Genomic DNA, 20744 nt, shown 5'->3' on the forward strand with positions numbered 1-20744 from the left:
CTGCCGGTCAGATAGTTCAAGAATTATTCCACCATAAAGTTGGACTCCAGCACTGAGCTCTGCCTCGGAGGGGATCGATTTGTCGAGCAGTAAAATACTGCCGCTCCAGAAAACCCTCCGCTGTTCCACTCAGACGTAACGGTAAGTGTCTTAATTAAAACCGGCCCTTCTAGGATGCCATGGACAACATGACACCAGCTCCCTGATTGGCTATAGGACAAACATCTCTTCCTGTTTTGGGAGGCGTCAATAAGTGAGTTTAACAACCAGTGAGTTTTAATGGAATCTGTGTGTAAAGCTCCTTCATCAATAGGCCTAATGGCCAGTCGTAGCCTGGCAGCCGGTAATCTGCCGATGGTTAGAGCTGGGTTATCTGACCAGACCAATTTCTTCAGGGTTAGTGAGTTTAAAAAGCTGGTTTCAGACCCCATGGAGGGTCACTGAGAGTTTGTGCCAGGTCCAAATAATGAACTGCAGCAGCAAAACAAAAATTACATCCATGATATTCTTACAGCTTAGCGCCAGAATATTCGGTTTCTACACTTTGTGTTATAGATTTCATTTTAAATAGGCAAATTGTCTCAGATTGTCAGTTTTAATTAGCCTTAATATCCATCTAGAACGGGACCATTCAAACTAACTCTTTAAAATCACCTGTGTTCATTATTCATGCTGCACATCGGGACAAAAAGAAACTCTTGAAGTCTCCACAATCTTTACCTGATCACAGAAGTGTATAACTCCACACACCAGACCAGCCCAGGCATCAGCGACAACAGATATGATATTGATATTATGTTTCTGCCTTGGCATAGATTCACAAAGACATTCGATGGCGCGCTGAGTACAAAGATACACTTGTTTACAGTCCTCTAAAAAGCATGTAACTACCCAACAGGAAGTGATGGCATCCAATTGTTGAAATAGAGTAGTTCACATATTTATGAAACTGCCCCCTGGTGACGATAAACAGCTACAACATGCAGACATGGGTTTGCAAAGCTCTACCAAAAGCATAGCATGTAAAAGTGGAGGAGGAGTAGAAATGGGTTAGAAAATGACCTGCAGACATGGTGGTCATAAATAAATGACAACAGTTGTGCTTATAAACAGTAACTGCTCTCTGTCACTTGGCAGATTAGCTCTTGCAGGTCATACTGTTGGGCACAACCGATTTAACTGCAGCTTCACATTGAGTTCAGCAGGAATTAACATATAAAAGTAAAATCTGCTCAGTGATTGTCTACATCAGATAAACTCATAAAAACATGTCGTCAGTTTAATCTTCATCACTTTCATGTTCTTTTTGTCCCCCAAGCAAAAACCTGGTGCTCCTGCCGGACTTGGCTGATCATGTCTTCTCTGCCCCCTAACCTCTGACCTGTGATCCTCTACAGCCTCCCACCACCACAACCAGAAGCCCCTCTCCACCCACGTCCTCCTCCTCCACCTCCTGTCCCACTGCGGTCAACAGCAGAGAGACTGATGTCCGGTCAACCGACGTCTGACTGACCTTTACCAGCTCGGCCACACGGGACTCATCTATCTCTGTGTCTCCCTGCATGCCTCAGTCCACCCTCCCTCGCTCTCTCTAATGCTAATGCAGCTGTTTATAACTGCCACATTGACTTTCTCCTGCCACTGTATGTAAATACAATCTGCTCTGATCAATGGACTGAGAGGTGACATGACGCTGACCACAAGCACACACGCACAGAAAAAAATCCACACAAACAGGCAGACACACAACTAAATGCAAAAAGCGAGAACAGGATGAAATTTAAAAACCTATTATTTGTTGTATTACTATCATTTTTATTTCCCCTGCAGAACACAAGAGGAACTCCAAATGATGCAAATAATACAATTACTGCTGGCGTCCTGAATGAGAAGCCTAAAATAAATGAATGGGTCTAACAATTCAAGTTAGTTAATTTAACATTTTAACAAAAGGAAGTCTGGTCCTCATGCAATCATTTCAAAATATGTGACTGACGTGTGTTCGAGCACACAGAAACTCTCTTTTAAAATCCAGCTGAGTCTTTCCAGATATACAAAGTACAGAAAGAGAGAGAGAATTCAATTTGTAGACATCCTAACGCTAAAACGCACATAACATAACCCCCTTCTATATCCTTCCATCATGTGATAACATTGATAATGCGATGGTTGTGATACTAAAACCAGTGTTATAGTCACAGATAAACATGAGGCTCCATGAGGACATCCATGTGCTCTCCAATGTCCACAACACACTACGCTTTAATTCACCAATTGCTCATACATCATCCAAGCAGACTCCAAGTGCACATGAAGAACATATAACAGACACTTGACTACGGTTTCATGGTTTTTTCATATGTATGTCAGGATGCAAGTATAACCTAAGAGTACCTCCAGCATCTAGCTAGCTGCTTGTTGTTTTTCCATTTCCTCACTGCACTGCTAAAACTCGATTTAATGAGCTAACCACCTGTAAAACTGCACCATTAATTCCCGGGTAATTAAGCAACCCCGATAATGTTATTGATCTCAGTTCAAAGATACATTTCAAAATGTGTCTTTACCAGCCAAAAATAATTAGTCTTCCCCGTATGTATTTTGATTCCTGTGCATCGTAGCAGCCATGAATCTTTTTGGAAGGATTTAATGACACTTATTGCACAAATGCACAAAGCCATGAGTCAATCGTGGGTGCACGCATAGATATAAAGCTCTCCCCTCCTTACCTCCCACAGGTGTCGGGTGTTCCTGACCACTCCAGACTGCGCTTTTTCCAGCATCAGGGGGACTCCTTGAAACGGGCCAATCCAGGTTCCCTGAGGGATCCTCTGAGCTGCACAGATCCCGTAACCCAGACCAGGAACTGTGCTGGTGCACAGACACACCTGCACACAGAGGTCAAAACAACGTGACACCAGCAGCTGCAGTCAGCTAAAGGTGAGACGTGTAGTTTGTTCTGTAGAAGAATTTACTTACAAACTGTAGCTGTGATTTATCATATCATGGTCTTACAGCAGCCTACTTATCAGACATATATCACCCAGTGGAAGTACTAGTTTAACTGTATTTGTATAGTTTTATTTATTTATCTATTGTGTAGTTTTTGCATTGACTGTGTGTTATTTTACTAATGCATATTTTCCACCACTGACACCTCAGTTCATCAACCAAAATGACCCACACCTGTTTGAGCCCAGTTACTGTGATTGACATTGTGTGTGGCCAATAAAAAATAAGCATTCCTCGGGCTTGGACCAATTAAATGTCAGGAAGGAGAGATGAATGGACTTCACCCGGATACAAAGCAGAGGTAGCCATGATGAAGGTAGAGAGCAATTGGTAGATAAAGATATTACAGTGGTGTACATTTATATTCTTATTATTACATAGTTTTGCAGGCACTACATTCAATTTAAGTATTTTTCAACAAATAATGAACCACTCAAATATCAGAGAAGAAAGGGGGATTTTACTTGCTCTGAACCAAACTGTTTTTAGTTAGAGGCTGTATTTAGGAAGTGGGGGTCACCTCTCTGGGCAGGTCTCTCAGCCAATCGGGGATGTCTGGTAGGGTGACAGATGCTGCCGTGCTGCTGGTGCCGACGAGCCGGCGCAGAGAGTGAAGAGGGCCGTGCATCGGACACTCACCGTTCCTGTTGTCTGCACACATGTCACAACCTGGCAAGGAAGAGAGACTTTTTAACACCAGCAGATGGAAAACTGAAAACAAAACAACATAACATAACTGAAGACATTTGTTTTAAATATGATGAAACTCATTTTTAAAAAGGCAAAAAGTGTTGTTTAGGTCCTGGCTGCAGGCTTTCAATTTTCACTGAAACTGGTGTGTTGTTATGGGTGGGACTTTATTCCAGGCAAGTGTTTACACATGTGTCTTCATTTGGAGATTAACCTTGTGCTGGAAACAACTTGTGTTTCCAGATTTTTAATTAATACAAGAGCATGAAAAATGTGTTGCTTTTGGCACACAATGTCAAAATTATTTCTCACTGAAGATAAACTCACTTGTGCTCACTCACTCTTTAAAATTAATATTTTAATGTTTTGCAGTTTTCTAGCGTTTATTATTTATTGTTGAAAAGAGATAATTTATTTTGAAAATCTAGGAAGTTCCCTGGAATTCCTTTCAAAATTTATTGATAGCATAAGAAAATCTCAAAATCCAATTTCTATGTGAACCTTCTGATTTAATAACTGTATGAATGCATTTTATCCATTTGGGTTGTTTATGTAGAATTCCATTAAAAACCTGCAAATTCCATTTTGAAAACACCAATTAAAAAGTTTTAACTGGAAATGTGATTGAATGCTGGCACAGTTATACAGATTTTGTACTGATATAAATTCTTTATTAATTACCAGCTATTTAAAAAAATCCCCTTAGCACACACATTAAGTTCCAAACCTCCAAATTGCAGTTCATTATGATGTAAGTGGATGAAAAACTGACATATCGTTTTGTATTTTTACTTGTAACTGTATGACTGGAAGAAAATCCACAAAGCAGTCATTGCAAATCTAATCTGGAATCTTTATGTAACAGTAAATAAACACACTTCATGAAGAGATCTGTTACTTCATCGCAGTTTTAGAGTCAAAATTGAGGTACGAATGATTAAATCTTTCCAAGCAGTGGTTAATCCTTCAGACTGAATGAAAAACTGAAACTGAAGAAAAAGCAAAAGAGGAATAAAAAGCAGTAGCCCTGATGAAGTCCAAATGAGGGAAAAAAGTCCTCTCCTCTGTGTTTTTCCAGGTTAAATGTGGCAAGGAGCGTATTGCTGGGAGTTAGCAAGTGTCAACATCTACTCAGAGATGCAGTCTGACAGTAATGGATGTTAATTGACTGTAGCAACATAATGAGAGATTATTATCTGCGCAGAAAACTCCCACAGAGCAGAGCGGCTGAGAGGAACAGGATGTTAATGTTGTTTTTCTTCTGTCTTTTCCAAAATTAAATATCCGTCATTTGATCGACTGACGGCTGCTTTTACACCATGATGGATTGAAGTTAATTAAACCATATTATGGTCATTTATAAAGCAAAAAATGTAACTCTGGGTCACGGTCGAGTAAATGGGAAAAATTCTCCAGGATCCTTCACTTATTAAACGAGATAAAATAAAAACGTCACTTTTATTTCAGCTCAGGGGTAAAAGTAAAGAAACACCACAGAGCAGCCACTTAAGATATTTCCCTCATGACTGCTTCATTCATGTGGGTAAACAAACAAACCAAAGAAAACAAAAGAAATAACTAAGTAAATACATATGTGTGTGTAGGAGTCCCGACACATGAGCCAACAAAAGCTCAAAGTGGAGCCTTGACAAACAGAATAACTGAAGCAGGGAGAAGAAAGATTACATCTAGAGTGCATGGAAAAATGAGAGGATTTTAATAAGGTGCAGCAGCTAATGTTTGCACATAGAGTATGTCTTCATCAGCGTGTGAGGAGGCAGGGGGCGTGTGGATGTTTAAACTTTTACCCAAAGAAATACTGAACGCTAAGAAGACATATGGAATAAAAGAAAAAAAGAAAAGCATCTTGATTTTTTTAGGGTACAAAGAGATCTGGAAGGCTGAAAAAAGCCTTGAGTCGCAGGCCCAGAGGCCCGGGACTGGAGGGCTCTGGTCTTCACCTGGAACACGAAAGAAGCAAATTACAAACATGATCTTGAAGACCCCAAAGACAAAAAAAGTACCAAAAGGAAACACAAATGTGAGCACTGTTACCTAATTTAGGAGAACAGAAAATACATACAGAGTGAGAGTCAAATTCTATATATAAGAGTTGGACATGGCCGCTGTGATGTCACTCTCTGGTTCAATTTATTTTAAATTTCAGCTCCCTTCATAGTGTTAGTGAAAGAGAGGACGGAGAGTTGAGTTAACAGTTATGCAAGCTGTTGCCTGAGAGGGCATGGGAGACACACAAACCCATCCATCCATCCATCCATCCATCCATCCATCCATCCATCCATCCATCCATCCATCCATCTCATCTTCTACTACTTATCAAGCCACAGGGCAACAGTCTAAGCAGAGATGCCTAGATCCCCAACCACCTCCTTCAGCTCTTCCATGGGGATACAGAAGTGCTACCTTTGCGAGCAATAGATATAAGGGTCTGCTCCGAGGTGTCCTCCTAGGACATGCCTGAAACACCTCACCTAGGAGATGCCCAGGGGGTAAACTATCTAAACAATAGGCTAATAAAATATTATAAATTTACTCGTTGTACATCAATTATATTATTTTTCAGTCTTTTTTAATGTGAATCTGTGGAGATCAACTCGCTTTTAGAGCGAGCCTCCAGTGGCCATTCTAGGAACTGCAGCTTCTGCCACTTCCTCGTTTTCAGACCCAGAGTTTATTCCTTGCTTTAAACACGCAAAAAGTTCCGGAGACAGAAGCAGACATAAATCCACTGGGGTGCACGGGCCCAAGCCTGGGTGCTGAAACCAAACCAGGCCTGTTAGATGCACAAATTCCACTTTTCGTTAAATGCAGCTAAAATGCACACATTCTCCCTGAAACTGACTCAGTTATAAAAATACATGAAACCTAAAAATATCTGGCCACCATTGTTGGTGCTACATCTGACTGCTAGAAAAACAAAGAGTTTGAGGCAATCTCCTGATTCAAGCTTGTGATCATCTAAATCTGATGATGAATATCACTCAAGTTTGTGGTGTTCCAGTTTAAGCACGTGAGAGGATCCTTCAGAGGTTTGTTGTACTTAAATTGAAGTTACCCAGATTTATATTTCGTGTGTGTGTGTGTGTGTGTGTGTGTGTGTGTGTGTGTGTGTGTGTGTGTGTGTGTGGTTTCTGGAATAAAAACATCATAAGAGAAACCACAACAATAAAACAACAATGCTTTGGCTGAACAGGCCTTATGTCATCTTTGCAAGCTGTTAGTCCTGCATGACTGTTGATATCTTTAAGAATAAATAAAAATAAGAAAACCTAATACATATAATAAAACTACTGTAATGCCAAGAAATTAATATGTTTATGCTACATTGGATGTTTCTATCTGAAGCCACATTTTACCGACGAATCTGTCAAAACACATCAAATCACTGGACCTTCTGCTTCGACACTGAAAGAACAAATGTAAAGCATATTTACATGTTAACTGAAACATACAAGTTTCATCCCAAACATCTCCATCAAACAGAGATCAAACAAACTATGAGCCAGGTTATCAGTTAACCCCTCAGAGGAGCTGATGGATTCCTGACATGTGTGTATACACGCTGAAAGAGAAGAGACTGTGGTTTCTGAATCTATGAACTGCAAACCTTCTTTACAGAAACAATTCAGCTTTATACCAAGATGGTAGGGAAACTAATAACACTACTGGCACTACTTTTATCTGCTATAATTGTGTCTTATGTATACAATCTTTTTTCCTATTACTTATCATTAACACATACTTTTATATGTAAGTAACTTTATAATTGATTCTTAAACACAAAACAAATCTCAATCCTGTTGTAACGTATACTAGTCAAATCTAATTATACATAAAAAGTAATAAAACTATGATTTTAATTTTTTTTATGCTAAATATTACAGGATATGCTGTGTGTGAACACACTAGAACCAATCCTTTTTGGACAGCCAAGACCATTGTGGAGATGCACAGTTCCACATTTGAAGAAAATTAAACAAAGCATAACAGCGCTAACACTGAATACCGACTGTCAAGCAAGATGGTGGAGGGGTGAGGATTTTGGATCGTTTGACGCTGCAGTCGTTGAGTATCAAAGTACTCCAAAGTCAAATATGAGGCCATCTGTCTGAGAGCTAAAGAAATTAGGAAATTAGGATTGCTGTGCTTCATCCTAAGCACAGCAGCAAGTCTACAGCAGACTGGCTGAATGAAAGGATGTGAAGGGACTGTCATAAGCAAATGCCCACAATGAATGAAAGCAAAAAGTTGGGCCATTGCTCCACAATGATGTGAATACTGATAAAGTCATATGGGAAAATAGTACTACAAGTTATTGCCAGTAAATGTGGTTCTACAAGCTACGTATTCATGAGGCGTGCTGAGGTTTTCACGACTGCATGTCTTTTTCACACGACTGTATGCAACACACACAAAGATGTATGCTCATATTAAATGTGACAAAGATATAATGCGGTCAGAATATGTGTGAATATCCTTGTAAGCCAAAAGCTCAGACTTCAGACTGCTCTGAAGGCTCAGTTCTGTATGATGACATGAAGCTATCCCCAATATGTCAAGTCAGACACTAAAGCCCCTTGACCGTAAGACCTTGTGTTTATGAACGTGACCCAGTCAGAAGAAAGTTAGCTGAAAGGGGGAGGAGCTAAAATTGTTTGTCTTGACAGATGATTGGTGATAATATCACCAGATGCGCCAAGGTCCAGAATGAGATAAAGATTGTTTATTTTAAATTGCAAAGCTACTCTAATAGAGTCCAAGAACACACATCCCCCTTAAATTAGACTGTGTTGTTATCAGTACTGAGACTACGTCTGATACTGCTGCTAATTCACTGCATACAGGAGCAGACTTAAATCTGTAAAAGTGTCATTGGTGAACATATCTTCTGTTTCTTCTCTATCCTTCGCGCCTCTCTTCCTCTCTTCCAGACTGATGAACTGGCTGTGAACTTGTTATGGCATGCTCTCCTTGCTGCCCATCATTCAACCTCAGTATTCTGTTGCATCCATCGCCAGTGTTTAGACAGCTCCGCTCTGCCTCTGATCCCCGAGCTCCTTCCAGTGAAAATGGCTACAGGCACTTCTTATTCTGCTGCTTTATGAAGTGTTTTGTTCTCATAAAACAGATTTTTTAATAAGTGTGTTTGACTTTGATATCTCTTATCTCTTTATTATCTCTTTAAACTCCATGCCGAGTTATTAATCTGCTTCATTTACGTCTTAGTAACAAGCATTTTCATGTTTTGAAACTTTAAGGTGCCTCTTTCAGTCTCCACAGTTTTTCTTATGTCACTCTGATCTTCAACAATAACTGTAAGAGTAATATACACTTGTGTTATTTCCTGACTTTCTGCCATTACAAGCATCAAAGAGCAAGAAATCTGAGTTTCGGTGACTTCTCTTTGGCAAAATCATCACATTTGATAACAGCTGTGCATGTTAATAGCACAGCTGTGAGTCCGGAGGAGATGGGACCACACAGTGAGGCTTCCACTTACTTCTTCTACAACCAGAACAATACTGATACACTTTTTAGCTCTCAGTTATCCTCTTTAGATGAGAAGGAAGTGGTTATAGACGCAGATATTTCTCTCAGGATTTTGCTTTGAGACTATAGATATTAAGCGGACACAAAAATAAATTCTGTTGTTTTCTCACGTCTGCTGTTACACGTGTAAAACACTTTTGTTTTAAGCTATAACAACTGTCATGTGGAGTTTGTTGTGAGTCTTCTGCCTCCTAGTGGTCATAAATGAAATGGTGCAGCTTTAATCTATTACATCAAACTTTTGCAGCATCTTTAATGTAAAGCCAGAAATACCTTCTTAAAACAAAGGCATACATTACATTGAGTGTGTAATAGTTTGTCTTAATTGTCTAGATGGTATATAAGAGGTGGATGCATTCACTGTGACATCACCTATTAGTTTCCAAACTTTGCATATGAAGCTACACTAACGTTGTCTCCACCACCATCTTGTTTTTTAAGCCGGAAGTGATCATATTTTGGGTAAGCAGGTGTGCTAATTTACGAGCTAATGCTATTTCACGCACCGACCTGTATTGACTGTACAGCCGTTTGTCTTAGCCCGGACAATCTCATAACAGAGATTTTTAAACTACTGTTGGCTAGATGGAAAAATACAGCTGCTAGTGGTCATAAGGTGGTGTATTTAAAAATTAAAAAATAAACATGCCCATGTTACAATAAAAGAAATTTAAATACATATTTCACTAACATTAAGAAAACAGAGGGTGAGTCAACAGTTAATTTTGTTTTTAATGTGTATTATAACTTTCTTTATCTTATTATTATACATAATTTTTATTAAGTTATTTATAAAATGAGAAGTTTACATCTTATTTAGGTATATACTGGATTGAAGCTTAGAACCTATTAAAATAAAATGATTTATTTTCAGTCAAATTTGCATGCCTCTTGTTTGTTTTTGAAGAAAAAGTCTCCAAAATATGAAATTAAAATATGACTACTTCATAACAACATTTAAATGATGCATATAGCACAATTCACTTGATGCAGCTTTAATCTGTTTATGTAAAATAATCCTTTAGATTATTAAAGTAAAAGACTTCCAGCTTTTTATCATGTCCTTTGGTAGAGGCAGAGTCCAGTTAAAAACTAATAGTTGTTGCTGTGTTAGGGACAAATTCAGACTCCAAAGTCAGCGTTTGCCCAAAGAGTGAGGTTTATAACTGAATAAATATATATTTCTGTAACATATTCAGTATTCCTGAGTTTGTTCTTCCACCTCGTAGTGGTCAGAAATCATTGTGGACATCTTAAAAACACAGTTAGGTAGAAAAACCTTTTCCTGTTTTTGGTTCTCCTTTTAAAAAAATAAAAAAATAAAAATGCTTCTACAATCATAAAATATATACATAAAAACTATTCACATTCTGTGATTCTTTTATTTTTCTTTTCTCAAAACCATTTAAAAGACAGAGGTGTCCAGTCTGGGAGGTCTACATTTTATGTCCATACATGTTAAACATAACAGGCTTGACTGCCGTACTGTAACTATAAATTTCATAAATGCAATTATTTATTTTTCTTCACTTGAATTACATCGATGGCAGAATATCAAGGTCTTTAAATGATTTTCTAAGACAGGTCTGGTTTAAATCTTTCAACCCTCTTTATTTCTACGATTGATCATAATCAGGAAAATCAGCTCTGTGAGGTCTTTCTGAGCAACATCAGCTCTTACACAGAGAATAACTGGAGCTCTGTAATATGATGGGGTTTTTGTTTTTTTGGTAGGGGAAACACATATCAAACACAGGAAATACTGTCATGGTTTAATATTAAACATGTCAACAAACCATGACATGTTTAGATTTTAAATATTTAATGAAAACCACAATCTTTTACTAACATGCAGGATTCTGAATCCTTCTCCCTGCATCAATGTAACCAGATGAGACATAATCCAGGCAGCAGTCACAGCATGCTGCCTTCAAAATGCGATCGCAGCATCAGTCAGAACTCTATGGATGTGATTTTTCAAGAATTGGTTTTGCACAGAGCATACGTGACGTACTGCTTGCTCCTCGTCTTTACAGAAGGTTTGAATTTCATTTCAAGCCTCCCATTAACACTTAAAGACAGTAAACAACAACTTGACCTGCAAGCTTGTCGGTTAGAGAGAGTAAAGCGTGATTTGCATTTAATATCTGTCACACAGTATAGTTTGTGTGCTAAAGTTGTTTTGAGTGACTCCACACAAACTGACAGAGGCTGAAAACCAACATACAAGCAATCAGAGGTCTGTGTGTGTGTTCAGCCGTTATTAAATTACTGTAAAACTGTCAGCTGGTATTAACTCCAGATGTAACTCGGAGGAACTGATCTGTGTTTCCTATCAAAGCAGAATGCATCCCAGCTGGCTGATAACTTCCAGCCATACGTTTTGCTGTTGGGAAATCGACATAAAGCTTGAAAATTTATGTATGTATTTATTGAACATAAAATTCCAGCCTCTTTATGTTTTCTTTCAGTTTGTTTTTCCACTTTTGCTCAGTCACATAAAACGGATGTGAACATAGATGACTTAAACATCTAAAGGACTGGGGGAACTATAGCTGGAATTTAATTTGATTTTCAGAGTATTAAATTAATAACTAAAAAGGCAATAAACCAAAGGAACTAATTGTATGCTAATCCACCAGCATGTTAGGTAAGTCTGCTTGATTTATCTGTATTTTTGGCTTGTAATAGCAGCAACAGATGGAAGAATTGTTCATTTATTGATCATTTTGTAATCTAAAAGTACCCAAGAATCTGTGAATACTAACATTATGATTTTTAAATGCAAATGAGTCACAATCCCTATGTTTGAGAACATTTTGATTTGTCATCTAACAAACTCACAAATTTTGAAGCATTTAAAGAACTCTGTTTACGCACCACAAGTAGTTTTACTCAGTCTGTTGAAAAAAACAAAACAAAAAATCTCTTTGGAAAATATTTTTATAAAGTCTTAAAAACTACCTTGAATAATGTCACAAAGGCATCGTCATGTTTATCCTGGGTTAGAAGCTTTTAACAGAAATCTCATGTAACAAAAGTGGACTAAGTGATGGGCTAATGAGGTTATTCCATGGCATAATGGCAAATGTGGGCGCCAGTGTTGCTGGACTTTGAGTTACACCAAAGATGGATCCGTCAAAAGCTTCAAACTGTTTTAATAATTAATTAATAATGAATTAATGTTAATTGCCCCTTGGGGATAAATAAAGTCTTTCTGATTCTGATTCTGATTCTAATTATTTAATTTAATAATCATTCAACTTTTGGAGAAAATTTTTTTTTATGACTAATCAATTAGAAAATAGTGAAAAAAAAACAACAAAAAACAAGTGACCTTCTTTAATTTATGTCACTCAACAAATCATTGCAGTCAATCATTTTAATAATAACTTAATTTATTTTAAACTGTATCAACACATGGCGAGCTATAGACCTTCAGTCAGTCCCGCATTCTGCTGGTGGATGCTTTTTACATTTATTTTGTTGTTAGTGCGAGAGAGAAAAGCAATCATACATTTTTGAAAATATGTACCTAAAGACATAAGAGCCCTAAAAAAGCGTGAAAAATCAGTGCCATAAATATTCAGACAGAACCTGTTAGCATAGCAAAGAAAGATAAATAACTCGCAGTTATTGCACTTAAATAAAAATAAAATAGGTAAAAACGTAAATGGATAATAATTAGTTTAGTTAATTAGTTAACTATTATTATTATTATTATCATTATTATTAGTGTAATTAATAATCGAGCTGGGACAGTGACACATGAAGGAGTGCGTATGTGACTGCTTTATCTACACCCCCACTCCGCCCACTCAAGCACACACGCGCGCGCGCACACACACCCAGGAGACCTCAATACGACCGTGTTGGGATGATAAATAGCGGGCCGGTAGGCCGGTGGATCGATCCCCCCTCCTTCTCTCTCACTCTCTCCCTCTCTCTCCCCTCCACAAACACAAAACTATATACGGCAATTAATTCCTGCTTGTCCCTCCATCCCTCATCGGCCCTGCCGGCGCGTATCGACTCAGATTACTGCTGATGGTCCGTTTTATCACCGCGGAATATACGCGCTCTCTCTCTCTCTCTCTCTCTCTCACACACACACACACACACACACACACACACACACACACACACACACACACACACAATCTGTGCGTGCTGTTTAGAATCGCTGCCATAACGCCTGAAAGCAGAAGCGGCGGAGATGAACCCCGAGGTTACGGCACAGACGCCAAAGCGCCAGATTACAGGATTATTACAGCAGAACGAGACAGAGCGGTGACGCTGCAGCAGCAGACAGCACGAAGTTTAACGTTTAAAGCAAAACAGAAATAAAATGAAGTTCTCGTTATTCTGCTGCAAGATCTGAACACTTAAAACAAAACAAAACAATGAGATCCGAAATGTGAAATATTGAAAACTAAACCGTTAGATGACGATGATGATAATAATAAGTCTGGACTGAAATTAAGATGGATCACGGTGCAGCCACTTTAAAATCACCTTTTTTTGTGTTATGGGAATGTTCTTGAAGTCGGAGATTAAAGTAATCAAAAACGGACCTTTTTTAAAGCAGTGAGCGACAAATTCCTCCATAAATGTTAGAAGTGTTGTGAGGACATTAAAATAAAACTGCGCGATAGCAAAATAATAATAATCGGGACAATAAATGATTAAATTACAATAATAAATAAATTCTGACTGTAATGTTAAACTAATGGCAAACAATGCGATTTGAAAAACTTAAATTACGCTTGAACAAATCTGTTCAGTTCAGGATTTAACTCACTCGGTGAAAGTTTTATTATATTCAGAGGGTAATGTACATCACAACAGAGAACTGAATCACTGATATAAATGAAATTAGAAGCCTTTTTCTGGGTATTTAAGTGATTTCCTGGGGTAGATGTCAAACTTTCCGAAACTTTAAATCAATCTCCACGTGCACAGCGGCTGTTTTCAGCGCCGAGCCTCCATCGGGAAGTGTGTGCGCGCGCGTGTGTGTGTGTGTTTCTTTTAACGGGACGCCCCGATGGCACTGAAGAAACGCACCTCTAGGCCAGACTGGCGAGATTTTAACCGGCGTTTTGGTGCGTCTTTTACGCATGACAGCGCCTCGCCGATATCAGTGCAAACGTGTGCGAGGACTCACAGCCGATATCGAAACTGAAGTTTAGTCAGCTTTAGAGTGAAAAATATCAGTTTTTAAGGCGGATGAAGATTGTCTTTTTTCGAAGAACACAAAAAAGTAAAAGTGAAAAACCATTAAAACAAAAATAAAACTAAGAAAAAAAATCTCTAAATGTTTCTATTTTTAATATAAAATTTTATTACTTTTCGGGAAATAATCCGCAGCTTTGACCGGAATGAAATGACAGCGCACTCTAATAAATACCCTTAAATGGTGCGTGAAGGCCGACAGGTGCAGAGAAAAGAGGCGTTTGTATTTTAATATAAGATCCAAATGGACTCTGGTTAATATTAACTGTGAGCTGCAGGACTGCTGCTGTCTGAGAGCGTGATCCCAGGCCAGGCTGCTGACCTTTGACCTCTGACCCTCCACACGCCAACCACCCTCCTCTTCTTCCAGCTCCTACTGTCCAGCACAGCAGCTGTCAAACCAACTGTAACGTCTCGCACAAGTGCTGCATGACACGCTTTAAAACTGCAGTGAGTGAAATTAAATCTCACATTAGTTAAATCATTTTAGATTTGCTCATAAACTCAAGTTACAAGTTTAGTGCACTTTAATGACCAAATAAATCTGAAATTATGTGAATCACATGTCAAGTGATGGAAGAGATTTAAAAACATCATTTTATTGGGAATCGTCTGTTTAAACTATCGTAATTTCACGTGGCCCCTAGTTATTGTGTATAACTGATTTTAAGAGGTTGTTTAGGTGGAAACGGATGCTGGCGGCGTGCCACATATGTGTGTATTTTGAAAGAAACGCCACGAAGCAAAAGAGAAAATTATTGTGGTCAAAAAGAGCAGATGTTATGCGTTAATTTATCTTTAAGATTTTAAAAAATAATTTAAAATGATTAGTTATAACTTTTCAAAAACTAGTAAAGGAAATTTTTGCAGTAATAATACATAAATATTCTTGAGAAATTATAGAAATAAGCTATTTTTTTAAATAAAAATTTATAATTAGCAACACTCAGTGGTTAAACATTTTATTAAAAATACGTTATTTTAGTTGTAGTTATAGGATTAAAACACCTGAAACGCTGAGCAGACGATTTTAAGCCCGACAGAAACACTACAGTGTGATTATAAGTACTTCACAGTTAAACACTGAGTACACCACAAGGTCAAAGGTCATGGTTGAGCGCCACAGAAGGATTGTTAGAACTGAAGATTACAGGATTGCGTCTCTAAATAAAGCGTGTGTGTCAGTGTGTGTGTACATACGGTTGTTGAGCTCTCCCGTGTGGTTGCTCAGCGGGATGATCTCCATCCTCTGCTGTCCGTACAGATAGTAGTCCAGCTCCTCTGCCGTCAGCTTGAACCTCGTCACGGTCCCTTTGCCGCCCTCCTCGCTGCTCCCTCCGCTGCTGCTGCTCTTCACGCTGGACGACACCACTCCCACCCCCACCCCTCCGCAGCTCTGCTCTTTGGCCTGATGGAGGAGCCCAGCTGCTGGGTTGAGCCCTTGCGGATTCTCTGGAGGGACCACCACCACTAGGTCTCCTCCTCCGCCTCCTCCTGGTCCTCCTCCTCCTCCTCCAGGACCTCCAGGTCCAGCGCACACTGGGGCCAATGCCTGCCCAAAAAGTGCGATCTGCTGGGGCACAGGCAGCTGGGAGAGCCCTGCGTTGGTGGAAATGGAGATGGAGGTGGATGGAGTAAGGGCCGCTGCTGCGGCTGCGGCTGCGGCTGCAGCTGCTGCTGCTGCTGCTGAAGAAGAAGCTGCTGAGGAGGAGGACGTGGAAGAAGAAGAGGAAGAAGTGCAGTGCGTGGAAGCCAGGAGGTGGCTATGCAGGCGGGACGGGCGCACGGTGTCTATAGGGATGGAGAGACGGTCAGGTGGGGGCGGTGGAGGAGCCAGAGGAGCTTTTAGCTGAGCCTGAGGGAACAGCTGCTGCCAGTGCTGCAGGTAGGACGGGTCCACCTTAAGGAAGGCCGAACCGCTCGGGTCGCCCGGCTTCAGCATGGCTGTCCGCTGTCTGCTGAGAGGAAACATCAGAGAGAGAGCGGCATCAATCATCAGGATCAAAAAACACAGAGAAACATTCAAGTGGTCAAAACATGAAGCGCTGAACATGCAGGGGCTCCAGTTTGTTCACTTCAAACACGAGATATACAACAAGTGTCAGATTCACTACAGACAATTTTTTAATTTTGTGTTTAATTAATTTTTAAACATATTTAACAACTTTAGTGAGACATTTGTGACTTTTTAAAAGATAAAATCAGTGCCTTAAGTTACTGCGTTTTTAGATAAATCAGTTTTCAGGGACTTAACAGAGAGCTCAACCCCAAAACTCAAATGATGACGGATGTGTTTGCTTGATTTGTTTTTCTGCAGAATTCCGTCTCATTGCTCATTTCAAAATCTACAACAGATCACACCTGATTCACACTTATTTACCAGAAAGTGTTTTGTTTCAATCAATTTCTTTTCTGATGATTCATCCCAAATTACATTTGTGTTAAACTTGTGAGCACATTAAACATCAGCCTGGTGATCGATAATGGTTTTTTTTTCTTTACTTTTTTCCTTTTTTATAAAAATCGTAAATGTAAAATGGTGCAAATTGCACTGAAATGTTTTAGGTATAAAGTTTAAAATGACAATTTATCAACATTAAATATAGTCTGAGTTTTTTAATCTATACAAATCAGGTGTTTCACTTTTCTACAACTTTGATTGCAAATCAAATCTCAAATAAATATGTTTCACAGTCTGGCTTCTGCTCTCCTTTCAGTCACCCTAATGTGTTTTTTAGGCTTCAAACAAGCTTAAAAGGATAAAATCGGATTCAAAATTCCAAATTTTAATTTATATCCGTGTTTATAACTAAAAAAGAGTGAGACGGTCATGCTTCAGATGTTTTAGGTGATCTTTATGAGTTTGTTCAGTCTTAAATGCTCCACTGGTTCAACCTGAAGCCTTTCGCAGAGGAATGTCAAAGGTGGATTCCACTCTGGTGTGTTTTTTGTTTAAAAAAAAGAAAATAAAATCTGCAGATCTAAATTCCAATGATAAGAATGAGGTACGATTCTACACATCATAAGAAGACATTATTAGAAAGTAACAGAGTTTTTATAGTGGTGAATATTGGCGAATATTAAAAAGAGAAAATAATTACGTCCACTGAAATGAGGAGACGTAAACGATGTACAAATAAAAGAATCTTCTGTGTCACTTAAAATAAAATGATCTTATATTTGAATTTTTTTGCGTCTATTTGCAGTTTATTTTTTTCTTCTACGTTCTTTTTAAAACTCGTGACGAATTAAGTCTCACCAACCAAATAAAAGCACTCAGTTTGGAACATAAACTTCGAACACCAATAAAACACCAAGTATAAACTGACTTCTGCCTCCTTCCTCTGCTCCGCTGTCTCTGTCTCGGATGGTTTGTTTTAGCGCGGATTTTACGCACACCGAGCGCAAAAAACCGCGTTAGAAAAGCCAACAAAAGCCGTTAACGCACTCACGTTCACACTTTCGAGTAGTTTACAGTGTAAACCAGTTCGTGATGAATAGTTTCATCTGAATAAGCGAGCAGATGATCCGGATAAGTCCCTGGAAGCTCGGCGATCTCGCGTGCTGATCGAGTCCAAGCAGAGGCAGCGCTCGGCGGGCAGAGACGCGGAGAGGCTCCGATAGGTTTCTTTGGAGTTCCCTTTGATGTTTTCCCTTTCTTTTTATAACGTGAAAGTTGGCAAAGCAGCAAAGCCTTACAGTTATCAGAGTGTGTGCGGCTCTTGGGCGCCGATTTCCGGGCAGCGGTGGAAGGTTTGTCCTTCCTCCGGGCTGCGGTGAATCATCGAGAGGAGCCGGGACAGTCCGCTGCGTCCAGCGCGTCTCCGGAGCCAAAACTACCGGAGAGTGTTCTACACGAGTCTCTCTCTCCCACCCCCTCTCTCTCCACTTCCATTCACTTATCCTCTCTCCTCCTCTCTCTCCGCTTTTCTCCATAGTCTCTCTCTCTCCTTCTCCCTCAAATTCACACGTATCCTTTCTCTCTCACTTCTCTTTTCTCCATCCCCCTTTTTCTCCAAACACTCAGTTTTTACTATCTCCCTCCTTTCCCCCCTTTTATTTCTTTCATGTCTTCTTTACAGTGCTTTGCTTCAGACTGGACTCTTTTCACTTCATTCAAATGATCTTTATTGACACTATGAACAAATGCCAATATGGTGAAAGCAGCACTGGCTGCATGCAAACCTCTCTCATGTATCTATCAAAGGTTGCTGGTGATTTGTAGTAAATGAGTTTAGCACACCTTTGTGTGGTAAAAATTGAGTTTGTACAACTAAGCAGTTTTTCTTTAAATCAGTGCAGTTTGGTTCATCAAACCAGAGGTAACTGAAAGTTTTTCAAATATCAGTTCCGTATATATACTTTGTTACCCCTAGAGGTCATAACACCCAGTAACCCTAATAAAGAAATGCTGTTTGTTCACTGATGTCACTCAAAGCTGACAGAGCAGAATCATTCCACTTCCTACTCAGTGCCCAGCAGATAGTCCTTAATCTACAGAATCACAAAATAATTATAGTTTTTTCCAAAAACAGTACAGATAATGGCTAAGTCATGCTAAAGTGAACATCTTTGAGCAACATCTTTGCAAATAGGAAAAAATGACTTTCTGGTGACTGGATTTATTCTTTTTTTGCAAGTAGTGTCGGTGACCCCAGAGGTGGAAGGTGCTGCATGCTCAGCCTGTGGGGGACCTCAACATGATTACACAGGTCACCTGGAGGGAGGCAAACTGCCATTCTACAGTGACTACATCACTCTTAGTGGAAGAACTTCACAATTTCTGTTTCAACTCTATGGGGTTCTAGCTAGATTATGAACATCAGTAATGAAAGCGAATTTCTGAGTTTTTGTGTGTGCAGACATCAGCAGACTTGTGCTTTTCACAAATCTGCTACTAATGAGGTTTCACTGCAGCAGTGGAGGCTATGTCTACAACCTGGATTGTCTATGTAGACAAGTAATCACATTCATAACCACAAGAGGTCTCTTCTCAGGAAAGATTTTTAAAAATTCGTATAGTTTTTGAGCTTCTTGACAGTTATTTTTCATTCTCCTCATTCATCCACCGAAGAACTTTCAATCTGTTTGTGTAACAATCTAAAATATTGTTTTTATGATATTTATTCTTATTTCTGCTCTTATAGGTGGTCATTCTGCCAGTTCAAATCGCTCAGCTTTCATCCACTGTGTGTCTGTGTAATGTATGTATGTGTGTATGTGTATGTATGTGCGTATGTGTGCGCGTGTGTGTACGAGTGCAGATAAGACAGATTACAGCCGAGCTCATTGTGTTTTGGGTCTGACTTGTTATCCATGACCCCAAGCTTTCCCACCCGTCTGCTTCACAAACACGGACACGCACGCACACACACCTACACCTACACACACGTAAAGCATACAGTATGTGTGTGTACATCAGTCATTGTAAGCTGCTATGGATAAGAACAGCTAAGAATCAGCTAAATGCCTGAAAACGTAAATGTGTGTGTGTGTGTGTAAGTATGAGTGTGTGTTGTTATGACTGGCGTCGCCCTGACAGGACCCATTTGTCATCCTCGAGACCTCTGGTGGATTGATAACGAACAAAAACACAAACATAAGCGTCTGAAAATGAACTCTTGTCGGCTTAAAGCGACTTTTTCAGCATGCAGGAATGTGGAGTGGCAACAGCACGTCTGATTGGCTGAAGCACAAGTTCAGGGTCGACAGTAGCCAGCAGGGAAGCACAGGGTTGGTAGTTCAAATCTAGGGTCTTCTTACATGTAATTTTGTTACCTCCAAGGATGTAAGGTTCTTATTGTTAGGAGATATTTTTTTTTTGAAAGTGCACTCAAAAAGGCAATTTTAATCATAACATCAGTAAAAATGTCCTTGTATGGTTGGCTGTTCAATTTGATGAAACAGGAATATTTTTTTAGTAGTGTAGGAAGCCAGCAGCACTGCAGCCCAATCCCACGTCTTTACTTCCTTTTTCAGTGATTTGTGGTCTTGTTCTAAGGAATTAGCTGTTAGTCACTGCTGAAGAGTCAAATCTCTGGCATCACACTTCCTTTTAGATCTAAGGGTTTTTGTTTTTTTGCATCCATCCACAAATGAACAATACCGATGAATTTTTAGTGCTGAGTGTTAATGAAAAAGAAGAAATCCATAAAGCTGGGAAAAAACAACCTGAGCATTATTGTTTACATTTCTGTGACTTTTTAGACTTCCAAAAACTATACAAATATATTAGTGAA

The 20744-nt window shown here is 39.3% G+C and overlaps 1 protein-coding gene across 3 annotated transcripts in view; it reads right to left on the reverse strand.

Annotated features, from left to right (window-relative positions):
* Positions 1–18322, reverse strand: part of prdm6 (PR domain containing 6) — a 139664-nt gene extending 121342 nt beyond the window's left edge. For 2 of the 3 annotated variants that reach the window (XM_039620370.1, XM_039620372.1), the window contains exons 1-4: positions 18205–18322; positions 15706–16463; positions 3533–3681; positions 2730–2888 (exon numbers count right to left, since the gene is read on the reverse strand). In XM_039620370.1, coding sequence (XP_039476304.1) covers positions 2730–2888; positions 3533–3681; positions 15706–16447 — 1050 coding nt within the window. In that variant the 5' untranslated portion in view covers positions 16448–16463; positions 18205–18322. Of the gene's footprint in view, positions 1–2729; positions 2889–3532; positions 3682–15705; positions 16464–17957; positions 18056–18204 lie in introns of those variants that run through there. The other variant, XM_039620371.1, reaches the window with a different exon arrangement.
* Between the last annotated feature and the right edge of the window lie 2422 nt (positions 18323–20744).

This window comes from Oreochromis aureus, linkage group 12 (genome assembly GCF_013358895.1).
Source record: "Oreochromis aureus strain Israel breed Guangdong linkage group 12, ZZ_aureus, whole genome shotgun sequence".
Lineage (NCBI taxonomy): Eukaryota > Metazoa > Chordata > Actinopteri > Cichliformes > Cichlidae > Oreochromis > Oreochromis aureus.